This window comes from Pseudophryne corroboree, chromosome 4 (assembly GCF_028390025.1).
Source record: "Pseudophryne corroboree isolate aPseCor3 chromosome 4, aPseCor3.hap2, whole genome shotgun sequence".
Lineage (NCBI taxonomy): Eukaryota > Metazoa > Chordata > Amphibia > Anura > Myobatrachidae > Pseudophryne > Pseudophryne corroboree.
In genome coordinates this window covers 669491973-669509903 of record NC_086447.1, presented here as the reverse complement: position 1 = coordinate 669509903, position 17931 = coordinate 669491973, and the positions used below count along the sequence as shown (strand labels likewise).

Below are 17931 nucleotides of genomic sequence, written 5' to 3'. Positions count from 1 at the left end.
CCCGATTTAGTTAACAATAACTATGTACAAGTATTGCAGACAATCCGCACTTGGGATGGGCGCCCAGCATCCACTACGGACTACGAGAAATAGAATTATCGGTAAGTAAATTCTTATTTTCTCTGACGTCCTAGTGGATGCTGGGAACTCCGTAAGGACCATGGGGATTATACCAAAGCTCCCAAACGGGCGGGAGAGTGCGGATGACTCTGCAGCATCGAATGAGAGAACTCCAGGTCCTCCTCAGCCAGGGTATCAAATTTGTAGAATTTAGCAAACGTGTTTGCCCCTGACCAAGTAGCTGCTCGGCAAAGTTGTAAAGCCGAGACCCCTCGGGCTGCTGCCCAAGATGAGCCCACCTTCCTTGTAGAATGGGCATTTACAGATTTTGGCTGTGGCAGGCCTGCCACAGAATGTGCAAGCTGAACTGTACTACAAATCCAACGAGCAATAGTCTGCTTCGAAGCAGGAGCACCCAGCTTGTTGGGTGCATACAAGATAAACAGCGAGTCAGATTTTCTGACTCCAGCCGTCCTGGAAACATATATTTTCAGGGCCCTGACAACGTCTAGCAACTTGGAGTCCTCCAAGTCCCTAGTAGCCGCAGGCACCACAATAGGTTGGTTCAGGTGAAACGCTGACACCACCTTAGGGAGAAACTGAGGACGAGTCCTCAATTCCGCCCTGTCCGAATGGAAAATCAGATAGGGGCTTTTGCAGGATAAAGCCGCCAATTCTGACACTCGCCTGGCCGAAGCCAGGGCCAACAGCATGGCCACTTTCCATGCGAGATATTTTAAATCCACAGATTTAAGTGGTTCAAACCAATGTGATTTGAGGAACCCCAAAACTACATTGAGATCCCAAGGTGCCACTGGAGGCACAAAAGGAGGCTGTATATGCAGCACCCCCTTGACAAACGTCTGAACTTCAGGAACTGAAGCCAGTTCTTTCTGGAAGAAAATCGACAGGGACGAAATCTGAACCTTAATGGATCCCAATTTGAGGCCCATAGACACTCCTGTTTGCAGGAAATGCAAGAATCGACCCAGTTGAAATTCCTCCGTTGGGGCCTTCCTGGCCTCGCACCACGCAACATATTTTCGCCAAATGCTGTGATAATGCTTTGCGGTTACATTCTTCCTGGCTTTGATCAGGGTAGGGATGACTTCCTCCGGAATGCCTTTTTCCTTCAGGATCCGGCGTTCAACCGCCATGCCGTCAAACGCAGCCGCGGTAAGTCTTGGAACAGACAGGGTCCTTGCTGGAGCAGGTCCCTTCTTAGAGGCAGAGGCCACGGGTCCTCTGTGAGCATCTCTTGAAGTTCCGGGTACCAAGTCCTTCTTGGCCAATCCGGAGCCACGAGTATAGTTCTTACTCCTCTCCGTCTTATAATTCTCAGAACCTTGGGTATGAGAGGCAGAGGAGGGAACACATACACTGACTGGTACACCCACGGTGTTACCAGAGCGTCCACAGCTATTGCCTGAGGGTCCCTTGACCTGGCGCAATACCTGTCCAGTTTTTTGTTGAGGCGGGACGCCATCATGTCCACCTTTGGTTTTTCCCAACGGTTTACAATCATGTGGAAGACTTCTGGATGAAGTCCCCACTCTCCCGGGTGGAGGTCGTGCCTGCTGAGGAAGTCTGATTCCCAGTTATCCACTCCCGGAATGAACACTGCTGACAGTGCTATCACATGATTTTCCGCCCAGCGAAGAATCCTTGCAGCTTCTGCCATTGCCCTCCTGCTTATTGTGCCGCCCTGTCTGTTTACGTGGGCGACTGCCGTGATGTTGTCCGACTGGATCAACACCGGCTGACCTTGAAGCAGAGGTCTTGCTAGGCTTAGAGCATTGTAAATGGCCCTTAGCTCCAGGATATTTATGTGAAGTGATGTCTCCAGGCTTGACCACAAGCCCTGGAAATTCCTTCCCTGTGTGACTGCTCCCCAGCCTCGCAGGCTGGCATCCGTGGTCACCAGGACCCAGTCCTGAATGCCGAATCTGCGGCCCTCTAGAAGATGAGCACTCTGCAACCACCACAGGAGAGACACCCTTGTCTTTGGTGACAAGGTTATCCGCTGATGCATCTGAAGATGCGACCCGGACCATTTGTCTAGCAGATCCCACTGGAAAGTTCTTGCGTGGAATCTGCCGAATGGGATTGCTTCGTAGGAAGCCACCATTTTTCCCAGGACCTTTGTGCATTGATGCACTGACACTTGGCCTGGTTTTAGGAGGTTTCTGACTAGTTCGGATAACTCCCTGGCTTTCTCCTCCGGGAGAAACATCTTTTTCTGGACTGTGTCCAGGATCATCCCTAGGAATAGAAGACGTGTCGTCGGGATCAGCTGCGATTTTGGAATATTGAGAATCCAACCGTGCTGCCGCAACACTACCTGAGATAGTGCTACCCCGACTTCCAACTGTTCCCTGGATCTTGCCCTTATCAGGAGATCGTCCAAGTAAGGGATAACTAAAACTCCCTTCCTTCGAAGGAGTATCATCATTTCGGCCATTACCTTGGTAAAGACCCGGGGTGCCGTGGACAATCCAAACGGCAGCGTCTGAAACTGATAGTGACAGTTCTGTACCACAAACCTGAGGTACCCTTGGTGAGAAGGGTAAATTGGGACATGGAGGTAAGCATCCTTGATGTCCAGAGACACCATATAATCTCCTTCTTCCAGGTTCGCAATCACTGCTCTGAGTGACTCCATCTTGAATTTGAACCTCTGTATGTAAGTGTTCAAGGATTTTAGATTTAAAATCGGTCTCACCGAGCCGTCCGGCTTCGGTACCACAAACAGCGTGGAATAATACCCCTTTCCCTGTTGCAGGAGGGGTACCTTGATTATCACCTGCTGGGAATACAGCTTGTGAATGGCTTCCAATACCGCCTCCCTGTCGGAGGGAGACGTCGGTAAAGCAGACTTTAGGAAACGGCGAGGGGGAGACGTCTCGAATTCCAATTTGTACCCCTGAGATACCACCTGAAGGATCCAGGGGTCCACTTGCGAGTGAGCCCACTGCGCAATGAAATTCTTGAGACGGGCCCCCACCGTGCCTGAGTCCGCTTGTAAAGCCCCAGCGTCATGCTGAGGACTTAGCAGAGGCGGGAGAGGGCTTCTGCTCCTGGGAACTGGCTGTTTGCTGCAGCCTTTTCCCTCTCCCTCTGCCACGGGGCAGAAAAGAGGAACCTTTTGCCCGCTTGCCCTTATGGGGCCGAAAGGACTGCGCCTGATAATACGGCGTCTTCTTATGTTGAGAGGCTACCTGGGGTAAAAATGTGGATTTCCCAGCAGTTGCCGTGGCTACCAGGTCTGATAGACCTACCCCAAATAACTCCTCCCCTTTATAAGGCAATACTTCCATATGCCTTTTGGAATCCGCATCCCCTGACCACTGTCGTGTCCATAACCCTCTTCTGGCAGAAATGGACAGCGCACTTACTCTTGATGCCAGTCGGCAGATATCCCTCTGTGCATCACGCATATATAGAAATGCATATTTTAAATGCTCTATAGTCAGTAATATACTGTCCCTGTCTAGGGTATCAATATTGTCCGTCAGGGAATCCGACCAAGCCACCCCAGCACTGCACATCCAGGCTGCGGCGATTGCTGGTCGCAGTATAACTCCCGTGTGAGTGTATATACATTTTAGGATATTTTCCTGCTTTCTGTCAGCAGGTTCCTTAAGGGCGGCCGTCTCAGGAGAGGGTAGTGCCACCTGTTTAGACAAGCGTGTGAGCGCTTTATCCACCCTAGGGGGTGTTTCCCAACGTGCCCTATCCTCTGGCGGGAAAGGGTATGATGCCAATAACCTTTTAGGAATGATCAGTTTTTTATCGGGGGAAACCCACGCTTCATCACACACTTCATTTAATTCCTCCGATGCAGGAAAAACTACAGGCAGTTTTTTCTCACCAAACATAATACCCTTTTTAGTGGTACTTGTATTATCAGAAATATGTAAAACATTTTTCATTGCCTCAATCATGTAACGTGTGGCCCTACTGGAAGTCACATTCGTCTCTTCATCGTCGACACTGGAGTCAGTATCCGTGTCGGCGTCTGTGTCTGCCATCTGAGGTAACGGGCGTTTTAGAGCCCCTGATGGCCTTTGAGACGCCTGGACAGGCACAAGCTGAGTAGCCGGCTGTCTCGTGTCGTCAACTGTCTTTTGTAAAGAGCTGACACTGTCACGTAATTCCTTCCATAAGCCCATCCACTCAGGTGTCGACTCCCTAGGGGGTGACATCTCTATTACAGGCAATTGCTCCGCCTCCACATTATTTTCCTCCTCAAACATGTCGACACAATCGTACCGACACACCGCACACACACAGGGAATGCTCTGATAGAGGACAGGACCCCACTAGCCCCTTGGGGAGACAGAGGGAGAGTATGCTAGCACACACCAGAGCGCTATATATACACAGGGATACCACTATATAATGTTTTTCCCTTTATAGCTGCTGATATTATCAACTGCGCCAAATTAGTGCCACCCCTCTCTTTTTTACCCTTTTCTGTAGTGCAGGACTGCAGAAGAGTGTCAGGGAGACGTCCTTCCAGCGGAGCTGTGATGGAAAATGGCGCCAGTGTGCGGAGGAGATAGGCTCCGCCCCCTTCTCGGCGGACTTTTCTCCCGCTTTTTGCTGAATTCTGGCAGGGGTTAAAATACATCCATATAGCCCTGGGGATTATATGTGGTGTATTTTCGCCAGCCAAGGTGTTTATATTGCTGCTCAGGGCGCCCCCCCCTAGCGCCCTGCACCCTCAGTGACCGGAGTGTGAAGTGTGCCTGAGGAGCAATGGCGCACAGCTGCAGTGCTGTGCGCTACCTTGTTGAAGACGGATGTCTTCTGCCGCCGATTTTCCGGACCTCTTCTTGCTTCTGGCTCTGTAAGGGGGCCGGCGGCGCGGCTCTGGGACCGGACTCAGAGGCTGGGCCTGTGTTCGGTCCCTCTGGAGCTAATGGTGTCCAGTAGCCAAGAAGCCCAAGCTGGCTGCAAGCAGGCAGGTTCGCTTCTTCTCCCCTTAGTCCCTCGATGCAGTGAGCCTGTTGCCAGCAGGTCTCACTGAAAATAAGAAACCTAAAACTAACTTTTTCTAAGAAGCTCAGGAGAGCCCCCTAGATTGCACCCTGCTCGGTCGGGCACAAAAATCTAACTGAGGCTTGGAGGGGGGTCATAGGGGGAGGAGCCAGTGCACACCAGGTAGTCCTAAAGCTTTACTTTTGTGCCCAGTCTCCTGCGGAGCCGCTATTCCCCATGGTCCTTACGGAGTTCCCAGCATCCACTAGGACGTCAGAGAAAAAGCCATTTCAGGGCTGCCCAGTGCAGCCCACCTGTTAAGAGACTTGCTGCTGCAGACCCAACTAAAACTGAGCTCACAGTGCCTGGAGGCGGGGTTATATAGGAGGCCCCAATGCATCCTGGGACAGCCTAATGCTTTAGCCCATGGGTCTTCAACCTGTGGCCCTCCAGCTGCTGTGAAACTACACATCCCAGCATGCCCTGCCACAGTTTTGCTATTAATGTATGCTAAAACTGAGGCAGGGCATGCTGGTATGTGTAGTTCCACAGCAGCTGGAGGGCCACAGGTTGAAGACCCATGCTTTAGCCTGTTGGTGCCTCTGGATCAAGATCCACTCTACCCCGATGTTTCCCTGTGGAAACCAATGTAACCTGCTGCAGAAATAAACACATTTTGCCAGAATGTTCCCTGTGCATGCTTTTACACAAGACAAACTAATGTTTCTAGCAATATCATAGACCTCTGCATATTGTAGAAGCAGGTTCTCAGAACGGTATGCTGTTAGCATAACTGCTCGTCGGGATCCCGGCTGTTACAATACCAATGCAGAGATCCCGTTGGGGGCACCATACCGCCGCCGGTATACCGGCGAGGTAGGCGATTCCCCCTCTGTGGGTGTCCTCGACACCATAGAGGAAAAATAGAATTTGTGGCAAGCTTAGCTCGCCACAGAGCCCGCAGCGTGGTGATCACAGCGAGCCCGCAAGGAGCTTCATTGTGCTTGCCCCCCTGCCAGCATTTTACTACTCGGGATGCTGATGTCAGTATACTGACATTCAGCATCCCGTGCGGCGGGAACACATACCGGACCCCTTGGAACACTGTCCCAGAGATTAAGTCATTACATAGTTTCTATTATTGGTCTACAAAAACTGCAACAATTTAATAACCAGTGTACAGGTGCACACATTAAAATATATGAGAACCGCTGAATGGTTTGGGGCATTTAACTTTTTCAGTCCTAGTGCATGAGAGTGCAATGTACAAAGGGACTTCTCTAGATAGGATAAACAGATTTCACATCTGGACTATATTCACATATATGTAAGTGCATTAAAACTCTGTTATCATAAGCTTTCATGCACTTAAACTAAGGCAGCTGTTAACTGCAGTGATAACAAGCATAGGCATGGTCTAGCTGAAAAGCACACAGTAAAAATAAAAATATAATAAAATTAATGTTGCCACTCAAGTGTGTCTAGCTCTAACACATGAGCTATTCCTTATCCCATGGCAAAAGAGTGCAACCAGGGCTGGATTATGGGGCACTTAAGACAGGAGGGCCCTCTGCCTCATGTTAGCACCAGATGGCTCGCTATGTCTCCTCCCCCTATGCAAGCTCTAATATAACGATTTAATAAACAAAAAATATATATTATAAAATGTTAAGTAATTAGAAAACAGGATTTTAATACCTACCGGTAAATCCTTTTCTCCTAGTCAGTAGAGGATGCTGGGGTCCACTTCATGACCATGGGGTATAGACTGTTCCGCAGGAGCCATGGGCACTTTAAGACTTTTCAATGGGTGTGAACTGGCTCCTCCCTCTATGCCCCTCCCCCAGACCTCCGTTATAGGAACTGTGCTCAGGGAGACGGACATTTCGAGGAAAGGATTTACTTTAATACTAATGAGGATATACATACCACCTCACACCTCAACCATGCCGCACAACATGGCATTCAACATAACACACGCCAACAGGCATGAACCAATTACAGCAAACATGCTGAAACTAATAAAACACAACATGTGTAACTCTAATAAACAAAACTGCAGGTAAAGTACAGACTGGGACGGGCGCCCAGCATCCTCTACGGACTAGGAGAAATGGATTTACTGGTAGGTATTAAAATCCTGTTTTCTCATACGTCCTAGAGGATGCTGGGGTCCACTTCATGACCATGGGGTTTATACCAAAGCTCCATTACGGGCGGGAGAGTGCGGATGACCCTGAAGCACCGATTGACCGAACTTGAGGTCTTCATCGGCCAAGGTGTCAAACTTGTAGAACTTAGCAAATGTGTTTGACTCTGACCAAGTAGCTGCTCGGCAAAGTTGTAATGCCGAGACCCCCCGGGCAGCCGCCCAGGATGAGCCCACCTTCCTAGTAGAATGGGCATTCACCGACGTAGGTAACGGCAATCCAGCCGTAGAATGTGCATGCTGAAACGTACCTTTGATCCAGCGCGCAATAGTCTGCTTGGAAGCAGGACACCCAATCCTGTTGGGAGCATACAGGACAAACAGAGCCTCTGTTTTCCGTATCCTAGCTGTTCTAGTGACATAAATCTTCAAAGCTCTTTCCACATCTAGAGACTTTGACTCAATGAACGTGTCAGTAACTACTGGCACCACAATAGGCTGGTTTATGTGGAAAGATGAAACCACTTTTGAAAGAAAATGTTGACAAGTTCTCAACTCTGCCCTATCTTCATGGAAAATCAGGTAAGGGCTCTTGTGAGACAAGGCCCCCAATTCAGACACCCGCCGTGCGGATGCCAATGCCAAAAGCATCACCACTTTCCAAGTGAGAAACTTCAACTCTATCTCTTGTAGAGGCTCAAACCAATCCGACTGAAGGAACTGCAACACCATGTTAAGGTCCCATGGTGCCACTGGAGGCACAAATGGAGGCTGGATGTGCAGAACCCCTTTCACGAAGGTCTGAACCTCTGGAAGAGAGGCCAATTGTTTTCGGAAGAACACTGACAAGTCGGAAATCTGGACCTTGATTGATCTCAATCGGAGGCCGCCTCCACACCAGCCTGCAGAAAATGGAGAAAACGTCCCAACTGAAACTCTTCCGTAGGAGCCTTCTTGGATTCACACCAAGACACATATTTTCTCCAAATACGGTGGTAATGTTTCGACGTTACTCCTTTCCTGGCCTGAATAGGGTTGGGATGACTTCCTTGGGAATACCCTTTCGGGCTAGGATCCGGCGCTCAACAGCCATGCCGTCAAACGTAGCCGCGGTAAGTCTTGATACACGCACGGCCCCTGCTGCAGCAGGTCCTCGCGAAGAGGAAGAGTATCTTCTATGAGCAACTCCTGAAGATCTGGGTACCAAGCCCTTCTTGGCCAGTCTGGGGCAATGAAGATTGCTCGAACTCTTGTCCTTCTTATGATCCTGAGCACTTTTGGGATCAGCGGAAGTGGAGGGAAGACATACACTGACCGGAACACCCACTGGGCCACTAGCACATCCACTGCTATTGTTTGAGGGTCTCTCGACCTGGAACAATATTTTTGAAGCTTCTTGTTGAGACGAGATGCCATCATGTCTACTTGAGGAACTCCCCCAAGACTTGTCACCTCTGCGAAGAGTTCTTGGTGGAGGCGCCACTCGTGTCTGCTGAGGAAGTCTGCTTCCCAGTTGTCTACTCCCGGAATGAAAATTGCCGACAGAGCCTTCACATGTCTTTCTGCCCAGAGGAGGATCTTCGTCACCTCTGCCATTGCCGCTCTGCTTTCCGTTCTGCCCTGCCTGTTTATGTACGCGACTGCTGTTACATTGTCCGATTGGATCTGCACAAGATGATCTTGAAGAAGATGTACCGCTTGTTGAAGGCCGTTGTAAATGGCTCTCAATTCCAGCACGTTTATGTGAAGGCAGGCATCCTGACTTGACCATTTTCCTTGGAAGCTTTCTCCCTGAGTGACAGCTCCCCAGCCTCGGAGACTTGCATCCGTGGTTACCAGGAGCCAGTCCTGAATCCCGAACCTGCGTCCCTCTAGTAGGTGAGAACTGTGTAGCCACCACAGGAGCGAAATCCTGGCTTTTGACGACAGGATTATCTTCCAGTGCATGTGTAGGTGGGATCCAGACCACTTGTCCAACAGGTCCCACTGGAATACTCTGGCATGGAACCTGACAAACTGTATGGCCTTGTAGGCCGCCACCATCTTCCCCAACAACCGAATGCACTGATGGATCGACACACTTGATGGTTTCAATATTTGTTTTACCATTTTCTGGATTTCCAGAGCCTTTTCCAGCGGAAGAAAAACTCTCTGAACTTCTGTGTCCAGAATCATTCAGAGAAAAGACAATCTTGTCGTCAGTTCCAACTGTGACTTTGGATAATTTATGATCCAACCGTATTGTTGGAGTATTGACAGGGAGAGTGTGATGTTCTGTAACAACTGCTCCCTGGATCTCACCTTTATCAGGAGAACATCTAGATAAGGAATTATATTGACTCCTTTCTGACGCAGGAGAACCATCATCTCCGCCATCACCTTGGTGAATACCCTTGGCGCCGTGGAGAGACCGAAAGGTAACGTCTGGAATTGGTAATGGCAATCCTGAACCGCGAATCTCAGATAAGCCTGGTGAGGAGGATAAATGGGAACATGCAGGTAAGCATCCTTTATGTCTACAGACACCATGTAGTCTCCCTCCTCCAGACTGGAAATCACTGCCCTCAGTGATTCCATTTTGAACTTGAATCGTTTCAAGTAGAGATTCAGATTTTTTAGGTTTAGGATCGGTCTGACCGAGCCGTCCGGCTTCGGAACTACAAAAAGGCTTGAATAAAACCCCTCCCCTTGTTGTGACAAAGGTACCAGGACTATGACCTGACCCTGACATAATTTTTGGATTGCCGCTGTTACTGCTTCCCATTCCGGAAGAGAAGCTGGCAAGGTCGATTTGAAAAATCGGCATGGGGGAACGTCTTGAAACTCCAGCTTGTATCCCTGGGACACTATTTGCAACACCCAGGGATCCAGGCCAGACAGAATCCAACCTTGGCTAAACAGTTTGAGACGTGCCCCCACCCGAGCGGCCTCCCGCAAAGGAGCCCCAGCGTCATGCTGAAGATTTGGCAGAAGTAGGGGTAGACTTCTGCTCCTGGGAACCTGAAGCTGCTGTGGACTTCTTTCCCTTTCCCCTTCCCCTACCTGCAAAGAAGGGGGAACCTCTCGCTTTTTTGTATTTATTGGGCCGAAAGGACTGCATGTGCGGGTGATATGTCTTTTTTGCCGGTGCAGGCGCAGAGGGCAAAAATGTCGACTTACCTGCGGTAGCCGCCGAGACTAACGCATCCAGTCCATCGCCAAATAAGGCCTCACCTTTATATGGGAGAGCCTCCATATTTCTTTTGGAATCTGCATCCGCGATCCACTGGCGAATCTACAACGCCCGCCGAGCCGATACTGCCATGGTAGCGGCTTGTGAACTCAAGAGTCCAATATCTTTCATTGCTTCTAGCATGCATGCGGCAGCGTCTTTGATATTCCTTAACTTAGGGAGTATCTCATCTTTATCAATCGTGTCAATTTCTGATGACACGCTTTCGGACCATTTTTCAATAGCGCGACTCACCCATGCGCAAGCAATAGTGGGCCTGAGCAGCGTACCATTGGCAACATAAATGGATTTCAATGTAGTTTCCATCTTTCGGTCTGCCGGCTCTTTTAGTGAAGCCGTGCCAGGTGCAGGGAGAATTACCTTCTTTGTCAACCTGGACAGTGCACTGTCTAACACCGGGGGTGACTCCCATTTTTCCTGTCCTCCACCGGGAAAGGATAAGCTATCTGAATTCTCTTGGGAATACGAAATTTCTTTTCGGGATTCACCCACATCCCTTCAAAGAGAGTATTAATATAAGCCTTCTCCTGAGGTACAGGAGTGGCTTCCGTTACTTCCAGAACTTCCCTTATAGCTACAATCATATACATACCCTCCAACATGACCCGCCCCACTAGGTACAAAATGCTCTATTTCTGGACTTCCCTCTTAATTTATTATTGCCATCACCTGTGAAGAAACAGCTTTCTTATCATTTAACTAGTTCAACACAGGTGATGGAAATCATAAATTAAGAGGGAAGTCCAGAAATAGAGCATTTTGTACCTAGTGGGGCGGGTTATGTTGGAGGGCCTGCATATATTGTATATTTTTTGCCAAATTATGATCTATTTCTCTGGAGTCACTATCGTCGACACAAGAATCAGTGTCCGTGTCGGTATCAGTATTCACAATATTTGCAAATGGTCTCTTATGTGACCCAGAGGGGTCGCCTGCGGATGGAAGAACAGAGCCCTGAAAAATCACATCTTCCACAGATTTTCTCCAGCACTCAGCATGAGATTCAGACTTATCTAATCTCCTATTGATATGATGCATACTATCACGTATTTCTTTCACCCATGCAGGCTCTTGGTGTGCCGGCAGCGCCACCACATTACACTTCTGTGTCCCTAAAATGGTTTCCTCCGGGGAGGAACTCCCTGCCTCTGACATGTCTTACACACGTGTACAACACACACACAGACACACTGGGGCTTATAGGGGACAGACCCACAGTAAAATCTGTCAGAGAGACACAGTTTAGGAGCAGCCAGTTCACAACCCCAGTGCCAGTATCTAATGCCTGTGAACACAGAATGCCCACTGACATGCAGCGCTTTTTACACAGTAAAACACACTTGTAAAGCACCAAATTCGCTTGTGCCCCCTCCCCCCTGTTTTGCACCCTGATACTTGTAGTCAGAAGTGAAGGAGGACCAGTGATGTCTCTGCAGCCTGAGGAGAGAGAAAATAGCACTGAGCAGTGTGCTGGCTGCCTGAGAAAGAAGCTCTGCCCCTGCAATGGTGCGTTTTTACCTCAGAGACTTTGTGTAATATTTATACTGGCGGGGGTAGGGCTGTGCCTGGGCATCTTATGCCCCCTTTTTGCCAGTTTGTAGAGGTGTTTTTGCTGCCCAGGGCATCCTCCCCCCCCCCCCCTGTGCACTGCATCCTGCAGTCCCTGTGTGTGTGTGTGTGGGCAGCAATAACGCGCTGCGCTCCCGCCAGCCGCGCTGTACCTCAGCCGTCACTTACTTGATAGAAGATCTGTCTTCTTCTACTCACCTGTCTTCTGACTTCTGGCTCTGTGAGGATGATGACGGCGTGCTGTGGGAGTGAGCATCTAGACACGGCTAGCGTTCAGTACCCTTCAGGAGCTAATGGTGTCCTGTCAGCCAGAAGCAGAGCCATGAAACTCTTCAGGAAGTTGGTTCCTACTTCTGCCCCCTCAGTCCCACGAAGCAGGGAGACTGTTGCCAGCAGTTCTCCCTGAAAATAAAAAAACCTAACATAAGTCTTTTCAGAGAAGCTCAGTAGAGCTCCCCTAGAGTGCATCCAGTCTGCCTGGGCACATTTCTAAAACTGAGGTCTGGAGGAGGGGCATAGAGAGAGGAGCCAGTTCACACCCATTGAAAAGTCTTGAGAGTGCCCATGGCTCCTGCGGAACTGTCTATACCCCATGGTCATGAAGTGGACCCCAGAATCCTCTAGGACGTATGAGAAATTCAGGGATTTTGGGGGAAAAGGGGTATCAGACATCCAAAATCCCAGGTTTATGAGTGTTCAAGTGCATAAACCCCAGGATTTTGATGCATGTCTGAAAGACGTCTAACAGAGCTCAATGCAGCACTTCTTTTTAATGACGAGAGTGGATACCCTATCATTTGGAAACAGGTCCAGAAAGGGGGGTGGGTCCACCTCCAGACTTTATCAATTTGTATGTGTACCCTCTTGCAACTTTTACAGAACAGTTTATCTTTGTTGTTTGAGTTTTTCTTCAAAAGTCTTTATATCATTGAGATAATGTTGCTCATTTTTATTGCCCTTGAATGTGACAAAAATCTATAAATAGATTTGTATAGAGAGGTGTGTGTGTGTGTGTGTGTGTGTGTGTGTGTGTGTGTGTGTGTGTGTGTAAAAAAAACATAGCAACATAATTAGTACAAGTTGCAAACTACTAAAGTTGGCTGAACCAGGAAATCCTGGCAAGTTACGCTAAATTTGCAATTTGATTGTGCTAGATTCTGACTTATTTCCTTTCAAGCCTATAAACCTTTATCTGTGCTATTCCCTATCACCAGGACTGTCCTAAATGAGAAACAATGTTGCAAATCATCTGTACAAAATAAACGGATGAAAATAAAACAGCCCCAATTAGCCCAGCCACTCTGCCACTGGGCTGTTTTCAGTACAATTCTGAATAGCTAACCTACTGTATACCGAAAAAAAGTATTAAGACACACATGCATCATAAAGACTGATGTGCAAAACAAAAATCGACACTGAATAAGCAGAGAACTTTTTTATAAACTAACTCTAAACATGATGCTGCAAAAAGAGAGAGCACAGGCTGTAACTCGGCAGGATGGTAATAGCTACATGTTCTTGTGAGGGGAATGATGGGAGTACAACGCAGGCTATCTACTGCCTCTGTGACAAGGAGCACTGAAATCCTACATGTCCGGCCAGGTACAGTGCACATAGGAGTAAGCAGGTGTGGGTGTGTAGGTGCATGGTAACACAGCCGGGTGTGATGGTGGTGGTGCTGTTACTACTCACAGTAATAAGCCACCACCGGGTCCCGCTTATCATGCTCCTGTGCGGTCCTCAGGTGATGCTGCAGGGACTTGAACTGTGAAGGCAGCGAGGCAGCCATTTCCCGGCTAGTAATAAGGAATAATAATATACACAGTGACAAGGGAGACCCAACTACACACACAGCGGCCCTTCCGCTTCCGTCTCTCTATGGCAGGAGGAGGCGCAGTAACAGTGACGGGCAGCAATGGGCGGGGACAGGGGCCGTGCAACTGTCAGGATATCCCTTTACCCTGCTGCTGCTGCTGCGGCGCTGCAGCCGTGTGATAGGGAGAGCCCGTGGTGTCTGTGAGGCCTTACGGAAAAGGTCCCTTAGCCCACTTGATTCTAGCTTCTACCGTGGTGTGTGAGGGAGAGAGGGCAGGCCCCGGCTATATCACTGCCGGCAAACAGCTAATAGTACTTAAGGATTGAAATAGAAAAAATAAAAAAATAAGCATTGTTAATGAAAATTTTTGGTGCACTTGCATGAGAATGGCCATGGGAAAGGTGGAATAGAATTGTTGAAGACTTTCCGCTATAATAAATGACCTTCAATGGTATGTGTGACCACTGTTTCTAAATCACTTGGGGCATAGCAAGATTAAGGGGGGATGCAGGGTGTACTGGACCCCGGGGCCCCCTTTGTCAGGGGGCCCCCAGCCTGAGCACAGTGACATCACTAGCTTTCCCTCTTAAGCAGCAATAGAACCAGCAGCCTGAATGCAAGCAGGACAGTATGCAGTACAGGCAGAGACACAGGAATATCATTTCTCATACGTCCTAGAGGATGCTGGGGACTCCAAAAGGACCATGGGGTATAGACGGGATCTGGAGGAGACATGGGCACTTTAAGACTTTAAATGGGCGTGAACTGGCTCCTGCCTCTATGCCCCTCCTCCAGACCTCAGTTAGATTCTGTGCCCAGAGGAGACTGGTTGCACACTAGGGGAGCTCTACAGAGTTTCTCTAGAAAAGACTTTTGTTAGGTTTATTATTTTCAGGGAGTACTGCTGGCAACAGGCTCCCTGCTTCGTGGGACTGAGGGGAGAGAAGCAGACCTACTTCTGTGAGTTCAAAGGCTCTGCTTCTTAGGCTACTGGACACCATTAGCTCCAGAGGGTCTGATCACTTGGTGCGCCTAGCTGTTCGTTCCCGGAGCCGCGCCAACGTCCCCCTCACAGAGCCTGAAGAGAGAATCCGGGTGAGTAAAGAAGCAAGAAGACTTCAAAGGCGGCAGAAGACTTCAGATCTTCCGGAGGTACCGTGCAGCGGTCGCGCTGCGTGCCATTGCTCCCTTACACAAGCGGCACTACATGGGTGCAAGGCGCAGGGGGGGCGCCCTGGGCAGCAATAAAACCTCATATTTAACCTGGCTATATGTATATACATTGCCTAGGCAATGTATAGGGACCCCCTCCAGTATAAATTTAAAAAAAACGCGGGACCGAAGAGCGCCATATTATGGGGGGCGGGGCTTCTTCAGCTCAAACCAGCGCCATTTTCTCCACAGCACAGCTGCAGAGACGCTGCTCCTGGCCCTTCACTGCTACCACAAGTAACAGGGTGCACAAAACGAGGGGGGGGGGGCACGGCAATTTGGTGTTGATTACTATTATATAAAAAGTACTTACAGGTCTGGGGCATTGGTTAATTCCTTCAGACCGGTGGGGCGCTGGGTGTGAGCTGGCAAACTCCCTTTCTGTCTCTCTGAAGGACCTTACTGTGGGTCTGTCCCCTATAGCCCAGTGTGTTTGGGGGTGTCAGTACGTGTGTGTCGACATGTCTGAATTTGAATGCTTTTCCCAGGAGGAGGCTGGTGAGGGAGCTGAACAGAATGTGGGAGTGACTCCGTCGGCACCGCCGACTGCTGATTGGGTAGATATGTGGAAAGTTTTAAATGCAAGTGTGGCTTTATTGCATAAGAGGTTAGACAATTCTGAGTCTCTGAACCAAGCATGGAGACAATCCATGGGTGATGTTTTATCACAGTCTCAGGCCCCCTCAGGGTCTCAGAAACGTCCATTTACCCAGGTAGCAGACACAGATACCGACACGGATTCCGACTCCAGTGTCGACTATAATGATACCAAGTTACATCCTAAAGTGGCTAAGAGTATTCAGTACATGATTGTGGCTATTAAAGATGTGTTGCATATCACAGAAGACCCCACTGTCCCTGACACAAGGGTCTGTATGTTTAAGGGAAAGAAACCTGAGGTAATGTTTCCTCCCTCTCATGAATTGAACGCTCTTTTTGAAAAGGCTTGGGAGTCTTCTGACAAGAGACTGCAGAATTGCTATGGCGTATCCTTTCCCCTCGCCGGATAGATTACGGTGGGAATCATCACCCACAGTGGACAAAGCCCTGGCGCGTTTGTCCAAGAAGGTGGCGCTACCGTCCCCTGACACGGCAGCTCTTAAGGATCCTGCGGATCGTAAACAGGAAACTACCTTAAAATCTATGTTACTACCGGTACGCTACTCAGGCCGGCCGTGGCATCGGCATGGGTGAGTAGCGCTATGAGTGAGTGGGCAGATAACTTGTTATCTGACATAGACACCCTGGATAGGGACAGCGTAGTTTTGACCCTGGGTCACATCAGGGATACAGCGGTTTATCTAAGGGAGGCTGCAAGGGATATTGGCCTCTTGGGATCAAGGGCCAATGCCATGGCAATCTCGGCTAGGAGGGCGTTGTGGACTCATCAATGGAATGGTGATGCTGACTCTAAGAAGGCTATGGAGGCTCTGCCCTACAAAGGTGAAGTTTTGTTTGGTGAGGGCCTCGCGGACCTGGTTTCCACACCTACAGCGGGTAAGTCTTCCTTTTTGCCTTTTGTCCCTCCACAGCAAAAGAAAACACCTCAATACCAGCTGCAGCCCTTTCGGTCGCATAAGTTCAGGAAAGGACGTGGTCCTTCCTTCCTCGCGGCCAGAGGTAAGGGAAGAGGTCAAAGATCCCCGGCTGGGGCAAGCTCCCAGGAACAGAAGTCCTCCCCGGCTTCGACCAAGTCCACCGCATGACGCTGGGGCTCCGCTGTGGGAGTCCGCACCGGTGGGGGCACGTCTTCAACTCTTCAGTCAGGTCTGGGTTCGCTCGGACCTAGATCCTTGGGTGCTGGATATTGTGACCCAAGGATACAAGCTGGAATTCCAAGACGTGCCTCCGCACCGATTTTTCAAATCGGCCTTACCAGTTTCTCTTCCAGAGAGAGAGGTAGTATGTGCTGCAATACAAAAGCTGTGTCAACAGCAAGTCATTGTCACGGTACCCCCGTCACAACGGGGAGACAGGTTTTATTCAACCCTGTTTGTGGTCTCGAAGCCGAATGGCTCGGTCAGGCCGATTCTGAACTTAAAATCCCTCAACCTTTATTTAAAAAAATTCAAATTCAAGATGGAATCTCTCCGAGCAGTAATCTCCAGTCTGGAAGGGGGGGATTTTATGGTGTCGGTCGACATAAAGGATGCGTACCTACATGTCCCCATATATCCTCCTCATCAGGCGTACCTGAGGTTCGCTGTTCAGGATTGTCACTACCAATTTCAGACGTTGCCGTTTGGTCTTTCCACGGCCCCGAGGATTTTCACCAAGGTAATGGCGGAAATGATGGTGCTCTTGCGCAAGCAAGGGGTCACAATTATCCCGTACTTGGACGATCTCCTGATAAAGGCGAGATCACAGGAGCAGTTACTGAAAGGCGTTGCACTCTTCCTGCAGGTGCTGCAACAGCATGGCTGGCTCCTAAATTTACAAAAGTCGCAGTTGATTCCGACAACTCGGCTATCGTTTTTGGGCATGATTCTGGACACCGACCTGCAGAGGATCTTTCTCCCGTTGGAAAAAGCTCAGGAAATCCAGAACATGGTCAAGGAACTTCTGAAACCGCCAAGAGTGTCGATTCATAACTGCACTCGAGTGCTGGGAAAAATGGTGGCGGCCTACGAGGCCATTCCGTTTGGCAGGTTCCATGCAAGAACGTTTCAGTGGGACCTGCTGGACAAGTGGTCCGGGTCTTATCTGCAGATGCACCGGAAGAAAAACCTGTCCCACAGGGCCAGGGTTTCTCTCCTGTGGTGGCTCCAAAGTTCTCACCTTTTAGAGGGTTGCAGGTTCGGAATCCAAGATTGGATTCTGGTGACCACAGACGCGAGTCTCCGAGGTTGGGGAGCAGTCACACAGGGACAAAATTTCCAGGGAAAATGGTCAAGCCAGGAAGCTTGTCTG

The 17931-nt window shown here is 49.5% G+C and overlaps 1 protein-coding gene across 2 annotated transcripts in view; it reads right to left on the bottom strand.

The window, feature by feature from the left end:
• The window catches only part of VTA1 (vesicle trafficking 1), a 568530-nt gene extending 554586 nt beyond the window's left edge, over nucleotides 1-13944 (bottom strand). Inside the window, exon 1 of one of the 2 annotated variants that reach the window (XM_063917835.1) lies at nucleotides 13686-13944. In XM_063917835.1, coding sequence (XP_063773905.1) covers nucleotides 13686-13782 — 97 coding nt within the window. In that variant the 5' untranslated portion in view covers nucleotides 13783-13944. The remainder of the gene's footprint in view (nucleotides 1-13685) is intronic. The other variant, XM_063917834.1, reaches the window with a different exon arrangement.
• Nucleotides 13945-17931: the final 3987 nt, after the last annotated feature.